General features: G+C 39.5%; 1 protein-coding gene across 1 annotated transcript in view; it reads left to right on the top strand.

The window, feature by feature from the left end:
• LOC128453865 (neurexin-1a) overlaps positions 1-17556 on the top strand; it is a 255113-nt gene that overhangs the window by 4250 nt on the left and 233307 nt on the right. Inside the window, exons 3-6 of the mRNA XM_053436966.1 lie at positions 13388-13405; positions 15030-15059; positions 15791-15802; positions 16253-16300. Coding sequence (XP_053292941.1) covers positions 13388-13405; positions 15030-15059; positions 15791-15802; positions 16253-16300 — 108 coding nt within the window. The remainder of the gene's footprint in view (positions 1-13387; positions 13406-15029; positions 15060-15790; positions 15803-16252; positions 16301-17556) is intronic.

Below are 17556 nucleotides of genomic sequence, written 5' to 3'. Positions count from 1 at the left end.
TCAGTGAGAAATCGTGCGATGTATTGCCGCGCTGCTTCAAAGCGCCCTGAATAAATCTAGATCAAAAATGAACTGTGGCAGTAAATATTCGTGGGAATGACACCCGGATGAGGTTACTGTTCTCTCTCCTGCTCTTTTTTTTTAATTGCAGACTTTCTGCATGTTTAATTACAAGTCTTTTACTGTAATGTGTTTTACTCGGCTTGCTACTCTCTCACATTTAAGATTTGATTTATGTTCAAAGTTAAAAACTGTACATCTCATCCTCGTCCTCACTGGACAGTGATATTAAAAGGCCAACAAGTCGATGCAGTTCACTGTGAAGCATCTGCGGTTTGATTTTATTTTGGCAACAAGAGTCACACTAAACAGGCCTCTTTAGAAGATTATTCATATTTTCAGACATTACAAATCACTATGAATGCTAAGTAATGTAATGGTTGGCAAACGGTACTTCAGGGAAGCAGTGACACCTTAGGAAACTAATGCAATAAATTGCTGATGAATCATAATTCAAAACACACCAGCAATTTTTTGAATACTTCAATATGTATCTTCATTTTCACATCACTGGGTTCAGTCATAAAGTATTACTCAGTGCCCTGCCTTCTTAACTAAATAGCACTTGCCTCAAATACAACTGACATATTCAAAATATCATGTAAATGAAAATCTTGAGCAAAGATAAGTACTTAAGAAACTCACAAATAAATAAACCCCCTCCCGTACTATAATGACCTATCCACTTAATTTACATATTTCATAGTAAGGTGTGTGTGTGTGGGTGTGTGTGTACGTGTGCGTGTGTGTTTGTGTGTGTGTGTGTGTTTTATGCTTTATTAGTCAAGAAATAGTAGGAAAAGAGGAACAAAGATATGCTTTTGATGTTAATAGTTCTATTAACTATCTAATTGATTATTATGAGGATGAGCAGTTTGAGCTCTGTGTTGTGAATGTAGAATGGCAATAGGGAAGAGAAGTGTGATGGTCATGCCAGTGAAGGTCCACATATGCACACTTAGGGGAGTTGATTCTCTCGTGCACTTTCATGAATTTGACTTCGATGGGCTGGACTCACTTGTTCTCATGAGTAAATCTCAACACACTCACAAATAGACTAACACTGTACAATATACCCAACTGTACAGACAAAAGATTTTAGGTTTGAAACACAGACTATTAAACAGTTTATCCTATTTCTAACTTTGCCACGATGACAAAAACTCTCATTCTATTTATTTAGCAGTTGTCCAGAATAGAGAACTCGTCTTGCATGTTGCAGGATGGTGGGATGGGAAACCACTCAACCTGAGGAAAGATCCACTGTCGCACGTCTGCCCACTAGTTCCGTAGACCTTGCCTGAATTATCACATCAAAATACGCACGACAAACTGCAGGTTACCAAACGCGAGTCATTAGATCCACTAGATTACACAACAGACGCCTCAAAGACAAACAAGCTATTTGTCAGTGGGGTTGTCTGCTGCTGTCACAGCAGATCCAGCCACACAGCACAGTGTGTGACTGAAACCCCTCTCTCAGACATGCTCCTCCTCTGTTTGACGGAATTACATCAAACATACAGGCAAGCGCTCAGTTAGAGTTACACAGATGAGCAATCGCCCCCATTCATGAGTTTATAACTGAGTTTAAAAGGTTTGGGAGTTTGGTGAGGCAGTGGGTTACGTCATCATCTGTATCTGGTGTCGATGGTTAGCTGATAGGTCTGGATATAGATGTTTTGCAGACTAAAACCACAATAGATTGTTTTGGGCCACTTGGGGGCACTGCACCAGTCCTGCACATGATTGACTTGTTCTTACAGTAGAGATATAAAATAAAAAAAGGAAGTGGTCTGATAATATAAATGTAGAGAAAGTAACGTCAAAGGAAGTGGAGCTAAATGGATTTTTCTTAAGCCCGGGCATCATCCCTCCATCGAGTTTAGTGGAAATCACCTCAGTACTTTTTGCATAATCCTGCCAACTAACAAACAAACGCTGATAAATACATTATCTTGTTGCTCCGCTTTGGTTTCCACCACCTCCTTTATCACGATTCTCTCTCTTCGCCAATCAGTCACTTACTCTGCAGTTCGGTGTTGGGTAGGTGGTGAACAGTGGGTTCATCACAGCTTTTTAAGCTCCCTGCTTCTGTTGCAAAAAGTGTTAATGAAAGCTGAACTACAACTTCGAAGCTGCAGGCTGTCAAACCAAAACAATGAGCCCCGTAGAGCGGAAGGGATTGCAGAGTCAGGTGTTACCTCTCTGCGAGTTTGTCACCATACACAGCCCCTCTCATACTCTTACACGTTAGATTCATTGTTAATAATAATTTTATTTAAATGTGTTTTGTAAAGGATCCAGAGAGGTCAGTTAACATGCTAAAATTGTAATATTTGGCTCTGCATCACATCTCTGTATTTTTGTACCTGTCAGAATGAAGGAAAAGCTGTAAATAATTTTCCTTCTTCAAAGTCTTAATAGTAAAAAAGATTAATTACTTAATGATGAGATTTCTTGATACCTTTCATTTGTTTGAGTTCTGAACACTTAACATCAACTATGTTTTATGTTTCAATCAGCCATGTTTTCAGACAATATAAAAGACCATATAACTTAGCAGTACTACCTGCAATGAAGAAATACCGCTCGCTCTTTATAGCTCGTTTTAAATGGCCCTAATATTCCAAGATGTAGAGACTAAATTCCCAGCGGAGTCATCTACGTAGAAACTGTGTGAACTCACGGTTCCTTAAGTCACTTTGGATAAAAGCAAATTGTATGTCTTCCGGATTCAATTTTCCAGCTAGACCAAGGTTTTGCGGTGCTGCATTTTATTAACAGAATCTTTGGAAGCCCTGAAAATGTTTCTGTAAGTGTGATCTGAATTGCTGCAAAAACTGTTTTTTACTGTATTAATTAATATTCAAAATCTTTTGGAAGCATCGTTATCTCTTATTCATCCATTAAACCAAAAAATAATGTTTGCCAGATTAAAGAAAAAGCTTCAGCAGGATCATTTCTGTGGTCATCTGTCAAAGGACCCCTAAATAAATATTAAAGAGGCCTCCTTTTGATAAGATTTGATTGCTCTCCAAAAAGACCTGCCAAAACTGCTCACTTTATTCTCTGATTAAATCAAAAAGATACAAATATTTTGGATCAGACTCAAAAATGTTTCAACATTTTTATTTTGCCTATAAGTGACTTGTCCAGAATCCGTGTTCAGCAAAAGCACAAACACAGATCCAGCTGTAAAGTACATTGAAGTTTGAAATGTAACCGTCCATTAAATCATTTCAAAGCTGTTGCTACTCTGATTGGATGAAGGATTACAGGATGTCAATCCCTCTCCAGCAGCACGCCACACACTAAATCGCATGTCACCATGACTCATGATGAATGATTATATTATGTTTTATATTCATATATGAATCGTAACTACTACTTGCTTGTACCTTAACACATATCTTCACTGCAAAACAGAATCATTAATATTCTGCCATGTTGCTTTCTGTCCCCATAAGAAAAACAGGTCCCCACAACATGAGTAATACCTGAACCATACGCACACACACACACACACACACACACACACACACACATAAATCCCTTTGATCGGTTAAAACAATTATTTAAATGCACTGTTCTTTGGCCACTAAGTTCCTAGAATCTGTCCCCTTGTTTCTCATTAGGGAAATAACATAGATGCATTGCATGGCTCCATATTTCATTCTGATAAAAAAACAAATAAACAAGTGATGTTGTTTATTTCATTATACATTAGCCAAATATAAATCAGGGCAGGTAGAAAAAAGAAAAAAAAGAAATTAGGGCAAACCTCAACTGAGACTGCACAACACGTTATTTTTCATTTAGTGGGCTACGCTATTGACAGGATGGCTGATGGTAAATAACTGTGATTGAACAGCACTCTAATTTTATGATTTTAGCTGAGAGCGTCGCTCCAAGGTCCTTGTGAAGACGTAGTTTGAACTCCCTGTAGCTAACGTCACTTAATGTGGGACAGGCAATCAGAAAACTACCACTTGATTTATCTGCTAATGCGTCACGACAGGGTATCAAGAATGACTGTTGCCTACATCGAGGGAGATAACGTCACACCTATTCTCACATTTTGAATCATGGTCAGCAGCTGACTTGGTTGTTGTTGTTGAACATTTTGGATCAACTTAGCAGAACAACAGATTTGTTCTGAAAAGAATGGTGCAGTGTTTGTGTGTTGGCCATGGTTTGGTCTTTGTTAATGCTGCCGCAGTAAGTTTCATTCAGAACAACCAGGATGCTCGATACCTATTATAACACCACTTGGTATATGGAGGAGGAGGAGGAGGAGGCGTGTAATGTCATAATGCAAATAGAACATGAGAGGTTGTATTGTTTTTTCACAGCAGTGTCCAGCCTACATCTTGATCAGTGATATTTCTCTGTTAAAAGACCTAAATTGCACAAATGTACAATTAATGTAAGTATAAACCCAGATATAAACAAGAGAAGGCATTATCCAATCTAGTTCATATTGTGAAATGTACTGTTTTTAAATGTAATTCATGTTTTGTTTATTTACTGAGGTATTAAAAAAAATAAGTAAGTAATGCCATTACCGTTACTTTTTTATCATATCATTCACTTCAGTTTCAGTTGAATGAGATTCCAAACTATTTAAAATGTTAAAATGGTAAACTTTTTCAATTCACAATTTGTGAATTATTTGTGAGATCTTGCACCAGAAAGTTGCAATAACTTACCATTCTCACATATATAAATGATGGTCCTCTGGAGGGTTCAAACTTATTGCAAATAATTATTGTTTTTACCATTTAGCTTTAGCTTCAGATCTGTAGTTTGCGCTTGTGTGTCTTTTTTATGGAAGCAGTCTATTTACTCCTGCCTAGCCCCTTTAGCTCTGTTTTGGTCTCCACCAAAACCTGAGGGAAATATCTTAAATATCTAAATCAACTATGTTAAAAAAATTCTGTGTGCAGTTAGGTGGTGGGGGGGAAGAGTGAGGTGGGTTTATTATGAAAACAGCAGACTGCAGTATTTGGTCATGGAGGCTGATGACAGTGGTGAATTAAAAGAGTAAAACCACAACAAAGAGCTGAACATTTTTGACAGGATCTTTGGAGCAGAGAGGAGCTGCAGAGTTCACTGATAATTGCCTCTACCAATGACGTCATGTCTTCACTTTTGATCGTTAGTTAGTTTGTTTAATTTCTTGATAGATTTGATAAAAACTTATTTAGTTAGTTTCCACCAAATGGCCGCTCTGTCTGGGAAAACGTAAGATAAGTAAATGCTGGTGTGGTTGTGCACCACTGCCATTCTAGTTCTTTGTGTGTTTGTAACTATGAGCGAGTCCTTTGGAATATCACAGATATTTTATGAATTGTTACATTTAAAATATAAAAACATTGATTAGTGCATAACAGTTTAGTGACAGTGATGCTGACTGACTATTACAACTGGCTGCTATAATCTTAATCAATACACTCAGTCACTAAATGGTCTATAACATGGACTATTTAAATGTATTTATTTATTATCAATATTTCACTTATAGCAGCACCAGTGCAGCTCTTCTAGCAGGAAACTTGTCGGACTGTTCAGCATCTGGAAACTGTTTTTGTTTCTGTATGAAGAAGCAAATGATTTCACAGCTCTGGCAAAGTACTGCACAGTTTGCGCCAAGTTGTGTCCCCGAGGACAATTCAACTGGAGGCAACAATAGAAAGGAGAAGTTGGCTGGGCTACATCTGGTGGCTGGACAATTGAAGTAAAAAATGGATTTTTGGCCAATGACAAAGACAAATCGTTTGATCCCATAGAGTCCAACACTAGTAGGAATTATCTTGAGGCCACTTAAAAAAAGGAAAGTTTGTTATTTGTTCGCATTGATGCACAGAACATATGATGAGCAAAGGTAACACAATTATCCCCTTGTCACAGTAAACAGATAATGCGCTGGACATTTATTGATTCCAATAATGAGCTTGTGTTTGACTCCCCAAAGCCAACACTGCACTGCTTTGTATAAATGTCTCAATATGAATTGCATTTATGGTTTATTTCTTTATCATGTGGCATTTGCGTTTGTCACTAACCTCACTCACATCCACGCGCCCAAATGAAACAGCTTGGAGAACACACTGCGCTGGGAGATAAATTCTCCATTCGAACGAGCGCTCCCTCTCAGGCACGTCTGTCATTGTGTGAGCACGGACCATGTGACCTCGGCATATCTCTGAAAGTGTCACTCTGTCTGGGAGCCTCCTGCAGCTTCATTCAGACAAAAGCAGATTAACAGTATACCGCTGTCTCTGAGTCCAAAGACAGATCGCCTATTGGGATCAAAAGATTAGAGGGATTTTCCCAGAGGATTTTTTGCCTTGTTTAAATACAACTGCTCCCGACTGTCAAAGGGTGTTTGTGAAATTCTTTGACACCAAACTCTTCCTTTAACAGGATTCGTCCCTCGACACAAATAAACACATAAATGACACACGCACACACACACACACACATACACACAAGCTTGTATTAAACTGGACAATACACTGTTATCTGGGCTTCTTAAGCTCATGGTGCTTACAGTATATCATGAGATGCATAATTCATTGATTGAACACTGTTATCTCTCAACAGCTGTCATGGAAATGAATGACATCTGCAAAAATTACAGCTTTAAACTCAATTTGCTTCTTTCTTTGCTTTTCACTTTGCATTTCTTTCTTTGCCGACTGCACGGTTTGATCTTCTGTTTCAATAATGCTGTTCACAGGCGGGGAAAAAACCTTCTTTAGAATTCCAGGCTGCAGATGATTCTTTTTTTTCTTTACTTTGAACATAAGTTGCCTTTGATGCTGCTGGTTGGGTGTCATCCTTCATGAGAGTCGTCTGAAATACTAAAAACAAGTCAAAAGGGCACCGACGTAATTTGAAAGCTGTCGTGCAAACGATCGAGTAAAGACAAATCAGTTTTCAGGAACAGTTCTTGTTACTTAAAAACTCTTAGGGAAAGCATATACACTGTACTTGACTGCAGTGTAGAGTCGGTTATCTGTCACATTTGGAGGAGTTTTCCACTTTAAGTACATGTAGGAGGCGGCTTCTCCTTCCTTTATATCTCTCCTCTTAATATGGATTGTGACTTACATAATGATAAAATAGTACTGCAGTCAATTCAGATTTATCAGGAACAAATCAATGGTTGCATCAGGGACCTTTCTTACGTCTTTGCTGTCATTTAAAATCAAAAAAGATTTAATGTTAAAGTTAAGGAACTGCTTATGGAAATAAGGATTCGTCACACGGCCGGTGACAGCCTCCTCAACCTACTGATGAGCATGTTTAGAAAAAGGAAACATTGGTGTCTGTAGCTCAAAACATTAAGCCGTGAAATGTTTCATAACTAGTTACAAATAAGCTGAGCCCCTACTTACAACCTTGTAGTTTACATTGATTTCTTAATTCCTCTGCAGGGCCTAATACTCCAGTGTTTAACAGCTACTGCATCTAAAAGATTTACTCCACATCTGTAATACAATCCTAGATATCGTCAATCCTGGGATTAAGGTTATTAGAACTACTGTATAAGCTGGTCTGATTATCCTGTTGGATCCTTCTAACCTACAAGATGTAAAAGAATGGAGAGGTCTTCAGCACATCTGCTGCCGCAATCCTGTCTGTTTGGTCTGGATCCTTCGAAATATCTGGATTGGAATATATTGTCCACACACCATCTGTCCTGTGAACCTCATGGTGGCCGCATAATAAGATTAATTAAATTGACAATAAACTCTTGAACTTTGAGTGGATTTAATTAATTAATTGAATAAAACACAAAATATAAAAATATTCTGTTAGTGTCTGTGGAGCCAGTCTCGTGAGAAAAAACAATATAAAAATATTTTAACGGATAAAAAAAAAGATGAGAAAGTTGGTCCCTTTCGCTAAAACTCAATACTGTCTCTCTAAGGAGATGAGAAAATCTGTCTAATTGTCTTTATCTCACAAGCTACAACTTACCATAGTTGTTTACTTCTGTAACAAAGTAATGGGAGTATTATTTTTTCCCTAAGACAAAGAATGTTGTTGCCCCTTGTAAACAGTTTTTGTTGTATAATCACACATTTTTGTACATTAATTCTAATTCTGCCAAATTGGATTGGATAATTCGATTTTGAGGAACCCAATGTCAATGGGGTGATTTCACATACAATTGCTATTTATTCTATTATTCTCTTTATTGTTTGGGATCCTGCAGTTCACCTGCACAGGTGTGGGATCTTTCTGTTTCCATGGGAGTGGCCTTTCACTCTGCCCCTTTCCTTTCTCCAGCCTTTTTGTCGCTTGAAGAGGATAATGGGGGAGATGGTGAGCAGTGTAATGCCACTAACCCTCCCCTGTTAGGTAGATGCAATAGGTTTGGGCTCTGGTACTAAGAGATGAGCCCCCACTTATATTCATTACTCTCCAAATTGTATTTTAACAACAAATCGATCCTCTGGTAGCTCTAACCTTTGCTGCAAGGCTTTTACATTTTCCCTTAAAGCGTCTCAGCAACAGGGGATTTTAGAGCAGCCTCCCTGATTGTATTTTTCCATTTTGTAACGACTAATGAGCTGTCTATAGCTTCACTGCCCTCTCTTCTTCTTTGTTTTTGTCATATGTATAATGATGACATTTCAACATCCTGATTAATAACACTTCAGAAAAAAGAAAAGTTCAACAAAAGCTCTCATTGTATCCAATACATTTTTAAATGATTTTCGATTTAGGAGTTTTGTGTTGTTCTCAAAGTGGGAAAATTATTTAAAAAGTATTGAGCTTTTAAAATGTGTAGATGAATCTGATTATGCATCTTCAATTGGCTTGACTAGAGTTACGATAACTGTGTGCTACCTTCGACTGGTGGTGGTGTGCTATAGTATAGGCTGCTACATTTGAAAATTTGCAAATTTAAATACATATCTATGTCAGATATTTCTATTAACACATTTTTGTAAATATTTACAGATCCATTTACAGATTGTTTAAATAATTGCAAATATACATTTACATATGTCATCATTTTCTCTACACATTTACAAATCCCTGTACACATTCGTTTTTTTTTACATATTTACATTTACACATATTCAATCTTTGTCTATTCATTTACACATCTGTGTACATATTTACGGTTTTGCCTACATACACATGCTTGTGCGCACATACAGTAGTTTGAGATGCTTACACAACCCTCGGCTCACATTTGTAAATACTGCAAGGAGATCCTCACACGGTTTGGGCAAACATGAGCGTGTTTTGTCCAATCCACTGATGTCGTATTGCATAACATTCCCTAACATTTTCAGTCAGTTACCTCTCGTTCTCATTTGCAGCTTTTAACCTTTGAAGTGCGCTGCAGCATCTTTAAAGTGATATTCTCAGAGTATTTTGTCAAGGCGAGGCTTTGAGTTTCAGCTTTGCCACAATGAAACTTAGTGCAGCTGACCCACTTTCTCAAAGCATTGCGGGGCGTGATAAACTGCTTCAGTTTGAGGCTATTTAAAATGGAATTGAACTGCTTTCATTAGGAAGTGTCAGTTGCTTAATAATGCATATTATTGAATATTATTTAACATATTACTTCATTTCATTTAATTACATTTACATATTATACATCGTGCCCTTGTTTAAATTACTCTTGTCCCTTCTGACCAGTTTGCTCAGAAACTACATCCTGAAAAGCGTCTCCATGAGAAGGTGCAGAACGTCAATGTCAAACTCTTTAAGGGCAAAGTCTGAATATTCATCTATTTTTTTTTAAATACACTTTTTTTAAAAGCTGCTACATCACACAGACAATGTGGTTCTCTAAGAACATGCTGCTGAAATGATTATTTAACTGAAAGCAGGTCCTCTCAGGTGGTGGTGGTGATTCAGCAAAGAACTTAGGGTCCAGTAATAAATATTTTACGGGGTGTGGCTAATGTTGAAATCTTGCAGGCTAAACACAGGCTAATGTTGTGGCCTTATTTGTGGGGGCACGCACTCAACCATGGCGATGTAGATATGAAGAATGTAGATATCATTTGAACGCTTCAGGATTATATATGTGACAGAGAAGCTGGCACTTCTATCCCAGTCGTGTTATTTTGGTTCAGTGAATTTGACCTTATCACAGTAAGCACCACATAGGTCCCTTTTGGAAGAGAAGGGAATAACTAGTTAATTTTGGGGTATATTCACTTTAAGCTTCTTTACATGAAGGGAGGCTTTACACTGTAAATCCTGCTGAAACATGGTGATAACAGAGAGGGGAGAAATTGAGCGAACCTACACCGCTGCAATGCTGATGGCATTAGGAGCAGATGACAAAAGATTGATTCAGGCAGACAGCATGTTTTTTTTGAATTGCAGATAATTAATGTATTCCAGGTCTGCCGGGTCCCTTCAGCCAACTGCATTCTGGACAGACACGGACAAGTCCATGACAGTTTGTCGAGCTGGCTGACGGTGGCCTGTGCTGCTGTGCAACACCGGATTGAGTGGAGATAGTTTGGCTTTTCACCGACTGTCACTTTGGCTCACATATCACCGGGCTCATAGTCGGAGGGTCAAGGTTATATTGAGAGTGTCAGCATTACATCTGCAGAAGCCAAAACCAACAGAAGGAAAACCCATCCAATTTATAGATTTATTCACCGTCCTATTTTTCTTTTGTCAAACACCAGATGTGTCATTCACTGAGGCATCAACTTGAATAGTAATGTAATTATTTTCCAAGAGCGATACACCATGTGCATAATCAACGGCACAAGACCATCCGAGATGCAGTTTGCCTGATAGACAGTTGAGTGCATTTTGGTTTAGTGTTACCAGCACAATAGCACTGGGATCACTTTGTCAAGGGGATTAAATGGATTTACGTCTCTGGATTAGGATGTAACCAGCTGGCTACATTTGTAAAAGAAAGTGTGTGTTTGTGCCTGTGTGTATACGTGTGTGTGTGTGTGTGTGAGGGGGGGCTTGTTTTAATGGTTCCTGTCAGGTGATACTGCTGTTAGAGGAAAGCCTCTTTCCCACAGAACACGACCAAATGAAGCCTCGTTTATTGTGGCCACAAAAGATTGCTTTAAAAGTTTGATTTAAAAATAAAACACCCACGCTCGTAGAAACCATTTGCAGCACTGGTTGCATTACAATCCGTTGTCCAGTCAAAGTCTCCGCTCACCTGTTTTGTGTTTTCTTTATGTATCACAATCTGTATTTCGAGGAAGAAATGGAAGTGGATTTCTTATAGTGTGAAGACAATGAGCTCAGATCAGATTTAAGGTAGCGACACTCTAAAGCTGTATGTAAGTAATAATAATAACCTGATACTAATGTGGTTTCATCATTAACAATTTGAGGAAGGGAATCGGTAAAACACAGAGTTAATTGCACACTAACCTCACACTAAAACAAACGTTCAACATAAAGCTATGAAAAAGGGTAAATGCGCTGGAATAAATGATTACGTTATTGTGGGGAAAATGTATGAATCTGTGTCAGTCGTTGGGGTCTGGACGTCAGGAAATGGTCTCGATTCTTTTTTTTACTTTTCTCTTCTCATGTGGTCACTTTGCAAACTGCCAGCCTTATGCCTGCCGTGTCACAACGCTTCTTCAGCAGCGAGCTTCTCATCATCAAGCAAACGTTTTGTGAACAAAGGGCCTCCCTCATCACTCAATCGCACAAATTCTGAAATACTATTGATTTGACACATAAAGCTGCACCAATGACATATTAAATCAAATTGAGCAATTTCGACAATGATAAGGACCGGACATTACAAAATGTATGCAAGGTAATTTGACTCAAATTTGAAATTGAACCGATCTTGTGATGTGAACTGAACAAGTGAACAGGTGATGCTCTTGTAACTTGTTCACAAAACGGGGATTTGGGTTGTTGTATGTGCATGGTGTCTGATTTGGAAAGGGATCCTGCGGCGGTGGTAAGTGTTGGGTCAAAAAATCGCTTGAATCTGGGCAAGAATTTGAAAGAGGTAGGAGATCATGTGGCGGTGGAAACAAGGCTTCTGTTCCAATCTAGCTGCATGGCTGTGATAACTGGATTGACGGGAGAAAAAGATTGGTTAAGACGTTACATGCATGAATTTTGAAATTAATATTGTGATGTCATCAAATTCTATTGCCTTTTTATCAATTTGTGTATTTCCTTAAAGTTTTTTCTTGAATTTGTTAAATCAAAATATTTCAATACGAAATGGAATCGGTCTCCAGACTTAATGATGAACGAACTGTTGACTGACCAGCTTTTTGTTCTTTTCATAGGCATCAATGGGCCCTCACACACTCTCATTTCATTGGTTTTGCATGCTTCCAGCCAAATCATCATTTAGCTAACCAGGTTATTCCCCCACTGTAGCATGACGTCCACCTCACCTCTCTACCGTCACTTTACCGACATGTAATTCCTCTCCTGGTCTCCTCTATCAGAGTGACAGATCTTACATGGCAATTTTCTCACCTTCACAAACCTCACTTCGATTGCCAAAACTAATGTTAGGGCAATTTCATTTTGTAGGCAATCTCCTTCTGCATTTCCCGTGCGTGCTCACTGGTCACCGCTCCCAGTGCTGTGACCAAATCACCTGAATAGAAATCCAGTAACACAAGACCCCACTGCCTGTTCTGAAACCTCAGAGGCATTTCTGTACCACGGCCAACTCTATTTATTTAGGTTATTTTCTCGTTCAGTGCGTTTCATCACATGTGGTTTAGAGCAGCTTTTTCATTTACGGATAAAGAAGAAGAAAACAACACTCCACACAGATTCCTTTGGAGTCTGCTGAAATAAATAATTGTTGATACCATGGCTACAGTCCATCATGTTTTTCTTTTTTTCGAAGTCTAACTCTAATAAATAAAAGATTTAATGAGCCGAACACAACGAGATGAACCAGCTTCAAAGTGTGCTTCTTTATCCCCCCACCATCTTGTGCCTCATGATCAATACTGGTTCTTAAATCATTTAACGGTGAAGCCAGTTTTCTTTTTTATTATTATCTGCCGCTGTCAACAAAGACTTGAAATAATGGAATTCTTCAAGGTTTTATCAAATATTCAGAAGGGCTCATTTAGTTCAGTCATTTCCTGGATTACAGGTCAGTGTTTGAGCACAAAATAAATAAAAACGGTTAGGTGGGGGGTTGGATAAAATAAAAAAATCCTCTGAAGGGGTTACAACAGGTCACTTGCATGTGATGTTTAAAGTCTTGCATGGTTACGACATGCAATGGCCCGTCCTAGTCTGCATGCTGCTTAATGAATGTTTTCCTCTCTTTCTCTCTGCCTGTCCGTGCTTCCAGAAGACAGCCAAACTGAAGGTGGGTAGGTTGCTGTAATTGTTGGTTTCCATTCTAGCTTAAAAATAAATCTGTATATGTCCACACATTGTCACGGCTGATGAGGCTCCTCAAATAACTGTAAGCCAATGTTTTATACTGGTCAAGGTATTGATAATACTGCAATGGTAAGTCTGGTAACTCTGGTTTGCCTTTGTTTCAGTTTTTTTATTATCGTTTTTTAAATATATTCCCCCCACCAAATAAACATTTAAAATATTATCAAAATACAGATTTAAAATTCCTGTTGCATTTATCAGGGGGTAAAATACTCTATTGAAATGGGTAACAGTGATTGTGTCAAATCAAGACCAATGCATTTTTGAAGAGATGGAATTGGCTGTTCCAACATAAAAGCTCAGCAGTGCGTCATGCTGCTGAATTACCTTTTAAAAGTTTCCTCTAGTAACCTTGGAGTGCTACAGATTTTTTAAGGTACACACTAGAAATGCTTTCATCTCAGGTGTAATTTAGTTGAATTGCCTCAATAACAAAGAACAGCAGGATTTGGACCCTGAACACTTCAGAACTTTTTATAAAAAAAAAAACTGAACGATATTGACAAATTCCCTTTTGACCAATGTTTAATTTAAACTCTAACAGCTAGCTCCCATAATCCAGGCAGATAACGTTTGCTTTAGCCACATGCCAGAGAAAACATTAGGTGATGTTAATTGTGCCAATCGAATTAATTGAATACATTTTAACTGTTACTTAAGCGATTTGCTTCTTAAGATGGCGTGGTGACCAGACCATGTCCGATCCTCCTCATCTGTATAGCCGTTTTCAGACACGAACTCCAGATGAGTGGGTCCAGACTTTCTCTGCGCAGACGGGTTCACAACAGCAACCAATCCCAGGGTTCAGGCGAGTAGGGGGTGTGGGGGGGGGGGTCAGCAGGCAAAGGAAGGACGTAACATATTAATTCCAGCCCATCGACACTGGCATTGGCTCTTACCACCACAAACTCTCTTCACATCTCCGTCTGCACTTGCCATGTTTTCGTCACTGCCTTTTTCATGTTTTTTTTATATATTTTTGCGCCTGCCACATGTTTGAATCCTCACCCCCACTGGTTCGCGATGAGTCCTGCGGAGGAACATCGGCGCCGTCTCCCACTTTGCGTTACAGCCCCTGCGGAGAAAGTCTGAAGGATCTCTGGAGTTCAGTACGTGTCTGAAAGCAGCATATGACACAAATGCTACACGGACGCACGGCCGTTGTTGTTGAAGGTCAAGGTAAAACGGGCCTCAGCTGTTTTTGTGTCGAGCGACCCCGCTCTATCAGGGCAATGTAGGATGAGTAAGTTTGGGCACTTCACATCTTAGGGAAAAACCGGGTCAACCTGAGTTTTCTGAATTTCTGAATGATGTCTAGTAAGTGGCTGATGACGCATCGCAACCTGCTTCGGTTGGCCGAATGCTCCATCGTGCTCGCCCTGTCTGTCCATCCTCCTCTGTTTCTCTCCGTCCCACTCTTTCCTGATCCCCACGCTCCTGAAGTAGCAACAGACATCTGCTGTGAAAAGAGATGCCTGCGTGCCAGTGTCACACAGCTTCCCATGATCCCTTGTTCTCTGCTGACTGTGCTCTCGTTTTCCTTTAAGGTCTGGCACACCTGATGATGGGCGACCAAGGTATGAGCTCCGTTCCTTTATCCTGTCACACTTCCATTGCCCCCCCCGCTCCTGTTGTGTTTGGAAATGTGCGTTGCCTCTTACTCGCGTGTGGGCTGCCCAGGCTTGACGCTTCAGATGCGGGCTGTCATTTCAGTTATTTTACTTACTTTGATTGACCTCATGGATATTCATTCTCACGGTGACTTCCATTTCCCCCCCCCCCCCCCGTTTTTTAAAAGCCCATTTAGAACCGTTCCCCACTCTGCTGGGTAGCCATTTAATTTCTCTCCATTTTTCCCTGCCTTTCATTTTAATTATTCACATCCTTTGTACATTCTTGTGTTTGACAGTGATGTGGTTCCAGTTAAGGGACCTTCGCATTACCATTATCAGGACAAAATGCATGGTGGTGGAAAATAGCTTCCTCATCTGGCCACGCTGCTGTTAATGCATGTTGCGAACAGTCCGTCTGTTCTATCTTCATCATTCCATCTCTATGGCCGCTGCATATCCTCCTCATGTAGCAGAGCAATGTGAAGTATTGTTCTCCTCTTCCAAGTGTCCATTTCTTCGTCCCCTTTGCCTTTCTTTCTTACATTTACCCATATGTGTCGCCATCAAGCCTCCTTCTCCTCTCCTCTGTCCTTCTCCAACTTGGCCATGACACTTATCGGTGTCTCCTCTCCTTCTGCTCTTCCTTTTTGTCTGGAATCTGCTTTCTTCATGGAACATTTCATCAATTCTCATAGGTAAAAGTAAAGGTACAGCTGTTTTGATTATCTGAATTCATTTAACTATGACAGCAGTGTTTGTGGCCTCGTACACTCATGCTAAATGAAGCAAACAAAGTCATTGGCATTTTTTCAAATTGCTTTCTCAACTTTTAATGAAAGCTTTTCAAGGTAGGTGCCGCTCTGTTTTGCATTCACCCGTCTAAGCTGTGCCCACTGTCTCTCTTCTGCTTTGTGCATGGGAATCCTCAATGAGAATCATGGGGTTATTTGAACAGAGCAATAGTTTCTGCTCTAGTTCCAGTACACCTCTACCACCCAGGGGTAACTACACTCTTTTAGTTCAAATAATGGGGTTGGGGGTTGCGAGTGAGGCTTGATCATAGTGTTGTGGGCCTCCCATCCTGGCTGGGATCCTCACCTCTTCTCCCCGTGGGGTAAGTGGACTTCTGATCTTTCCCATTTGACTCTCCTCCTCAGGGCAGAGAGGGGAAGCTTGGCTTCTAAGGTCCCTACTGAGCATTCAAGGTAAAACTTTGATTCTTTCAAGTTGGTTACTAAAGTAAAGTCAAATTTAGCAAGTCATCATGAGCTGACTAGAGTGTGGGTAACTTGAATGTCAATGTGTACGCTTTATTCAATGTAAAATTATGTAAAACTGTATGAATTATAATATAAGAAGCAGTTTTTAACACTGTGACATTCAAGTGTCCCACTTGCATTCTGGGACATTTCTTTTTCTTCCTTTATGTTGTTCTTGATGTTGCATTGGAATGTACCAGGTTATTCATTTAGGTTTCACAAATTCTCATTCAGAATTTTGGTACATTTTTATACCAACAATAAAAATAAAATGTATTAAATGTCTGTTGTCATGAACTTGTGAAGCATCATCTGAACAGGTAAGTCTTCAACCTGCCTTATGGATATATATTCAATGCGATTGTAATGCCGGATGTTACACACATACATGCTATGCACCTACGCACACTCACTCACACACACGTATACACATAAAACCATTCCTTATGACAAGATTACAGGACTGATTTTTCCATCTCTTAAGGTAAGTGTCATTTCCAATACACATGTGCCTGAAGTGAACATTTTGAAGAAAAAGGACTTATACTATAGTCATACAAATATACTATTGGTCAATGATCCAATTATGTAAAAAACTATATTTTGGCCAATTTTTCACCACAATGATACAGGTCATCCAAAAGATACCAACAAAAATGACATAGCCCATGACCATGTGAATACTGTTCCCTGTGTTAACTTGCCGTTTCACCCAAATTAGTCAAATAGTGGATTAAAACCCACTCAGTTCTGAATGGTGTATTTAGTGTGCACTCCAAGGCTTCATGTGAAACAAACAGGTTTTTACTACTCCAACCCAAACACCCAGCTCGGATGTGGCAGAAGGAAAGCCACAGGGAGATATTGAGAGAATGCTGATGAGGCACAAATCGGACATACGTAGCACAATGTTTCTAATTTGGGCCGTGGTTAGATGTCCCTCGTGTCGTACAGTTTGAAACCTAGTCAGTCCAGTTATGTACTGTGCGGTCTCAAACGCACATTGCCCATTTGAGTATTAAACCGAGAGGCGAGGAAAAGCGCCTGTGTTCATTGTCTGCTTTAAGCTGGTGAGAATAGTGTGCATTATGTGAGCTCCCACTGAGGTCCTCCCGTGTCACGTTAACCACTTGTGTGGTTTATCCGGTGTTTCATGGCTGCTCCTTTGAGGACGGGCTAGTTTATGTGTGCTGCTTGCAGCT

Source organism: Pleuronectes platessa, chromosome 12, assembly GCF_947347685.1.
Source record: "Pleuronectes platessa chromosome 12, fPlePla1.1, whole genome shotgun sequence".
Lineage (NCBI taxonomy): Eukaryota > Metazoa > Chordata > Actinopteri > Pleuronectiformes > Pleuronectidae > Pleuronectes > Pleuronectes platessa.
The sequence above is the reverse complement of the archived record's forward strand: the minus strand, read 5'-3'. Positions and strand labels throughout refer to the sequence as shown.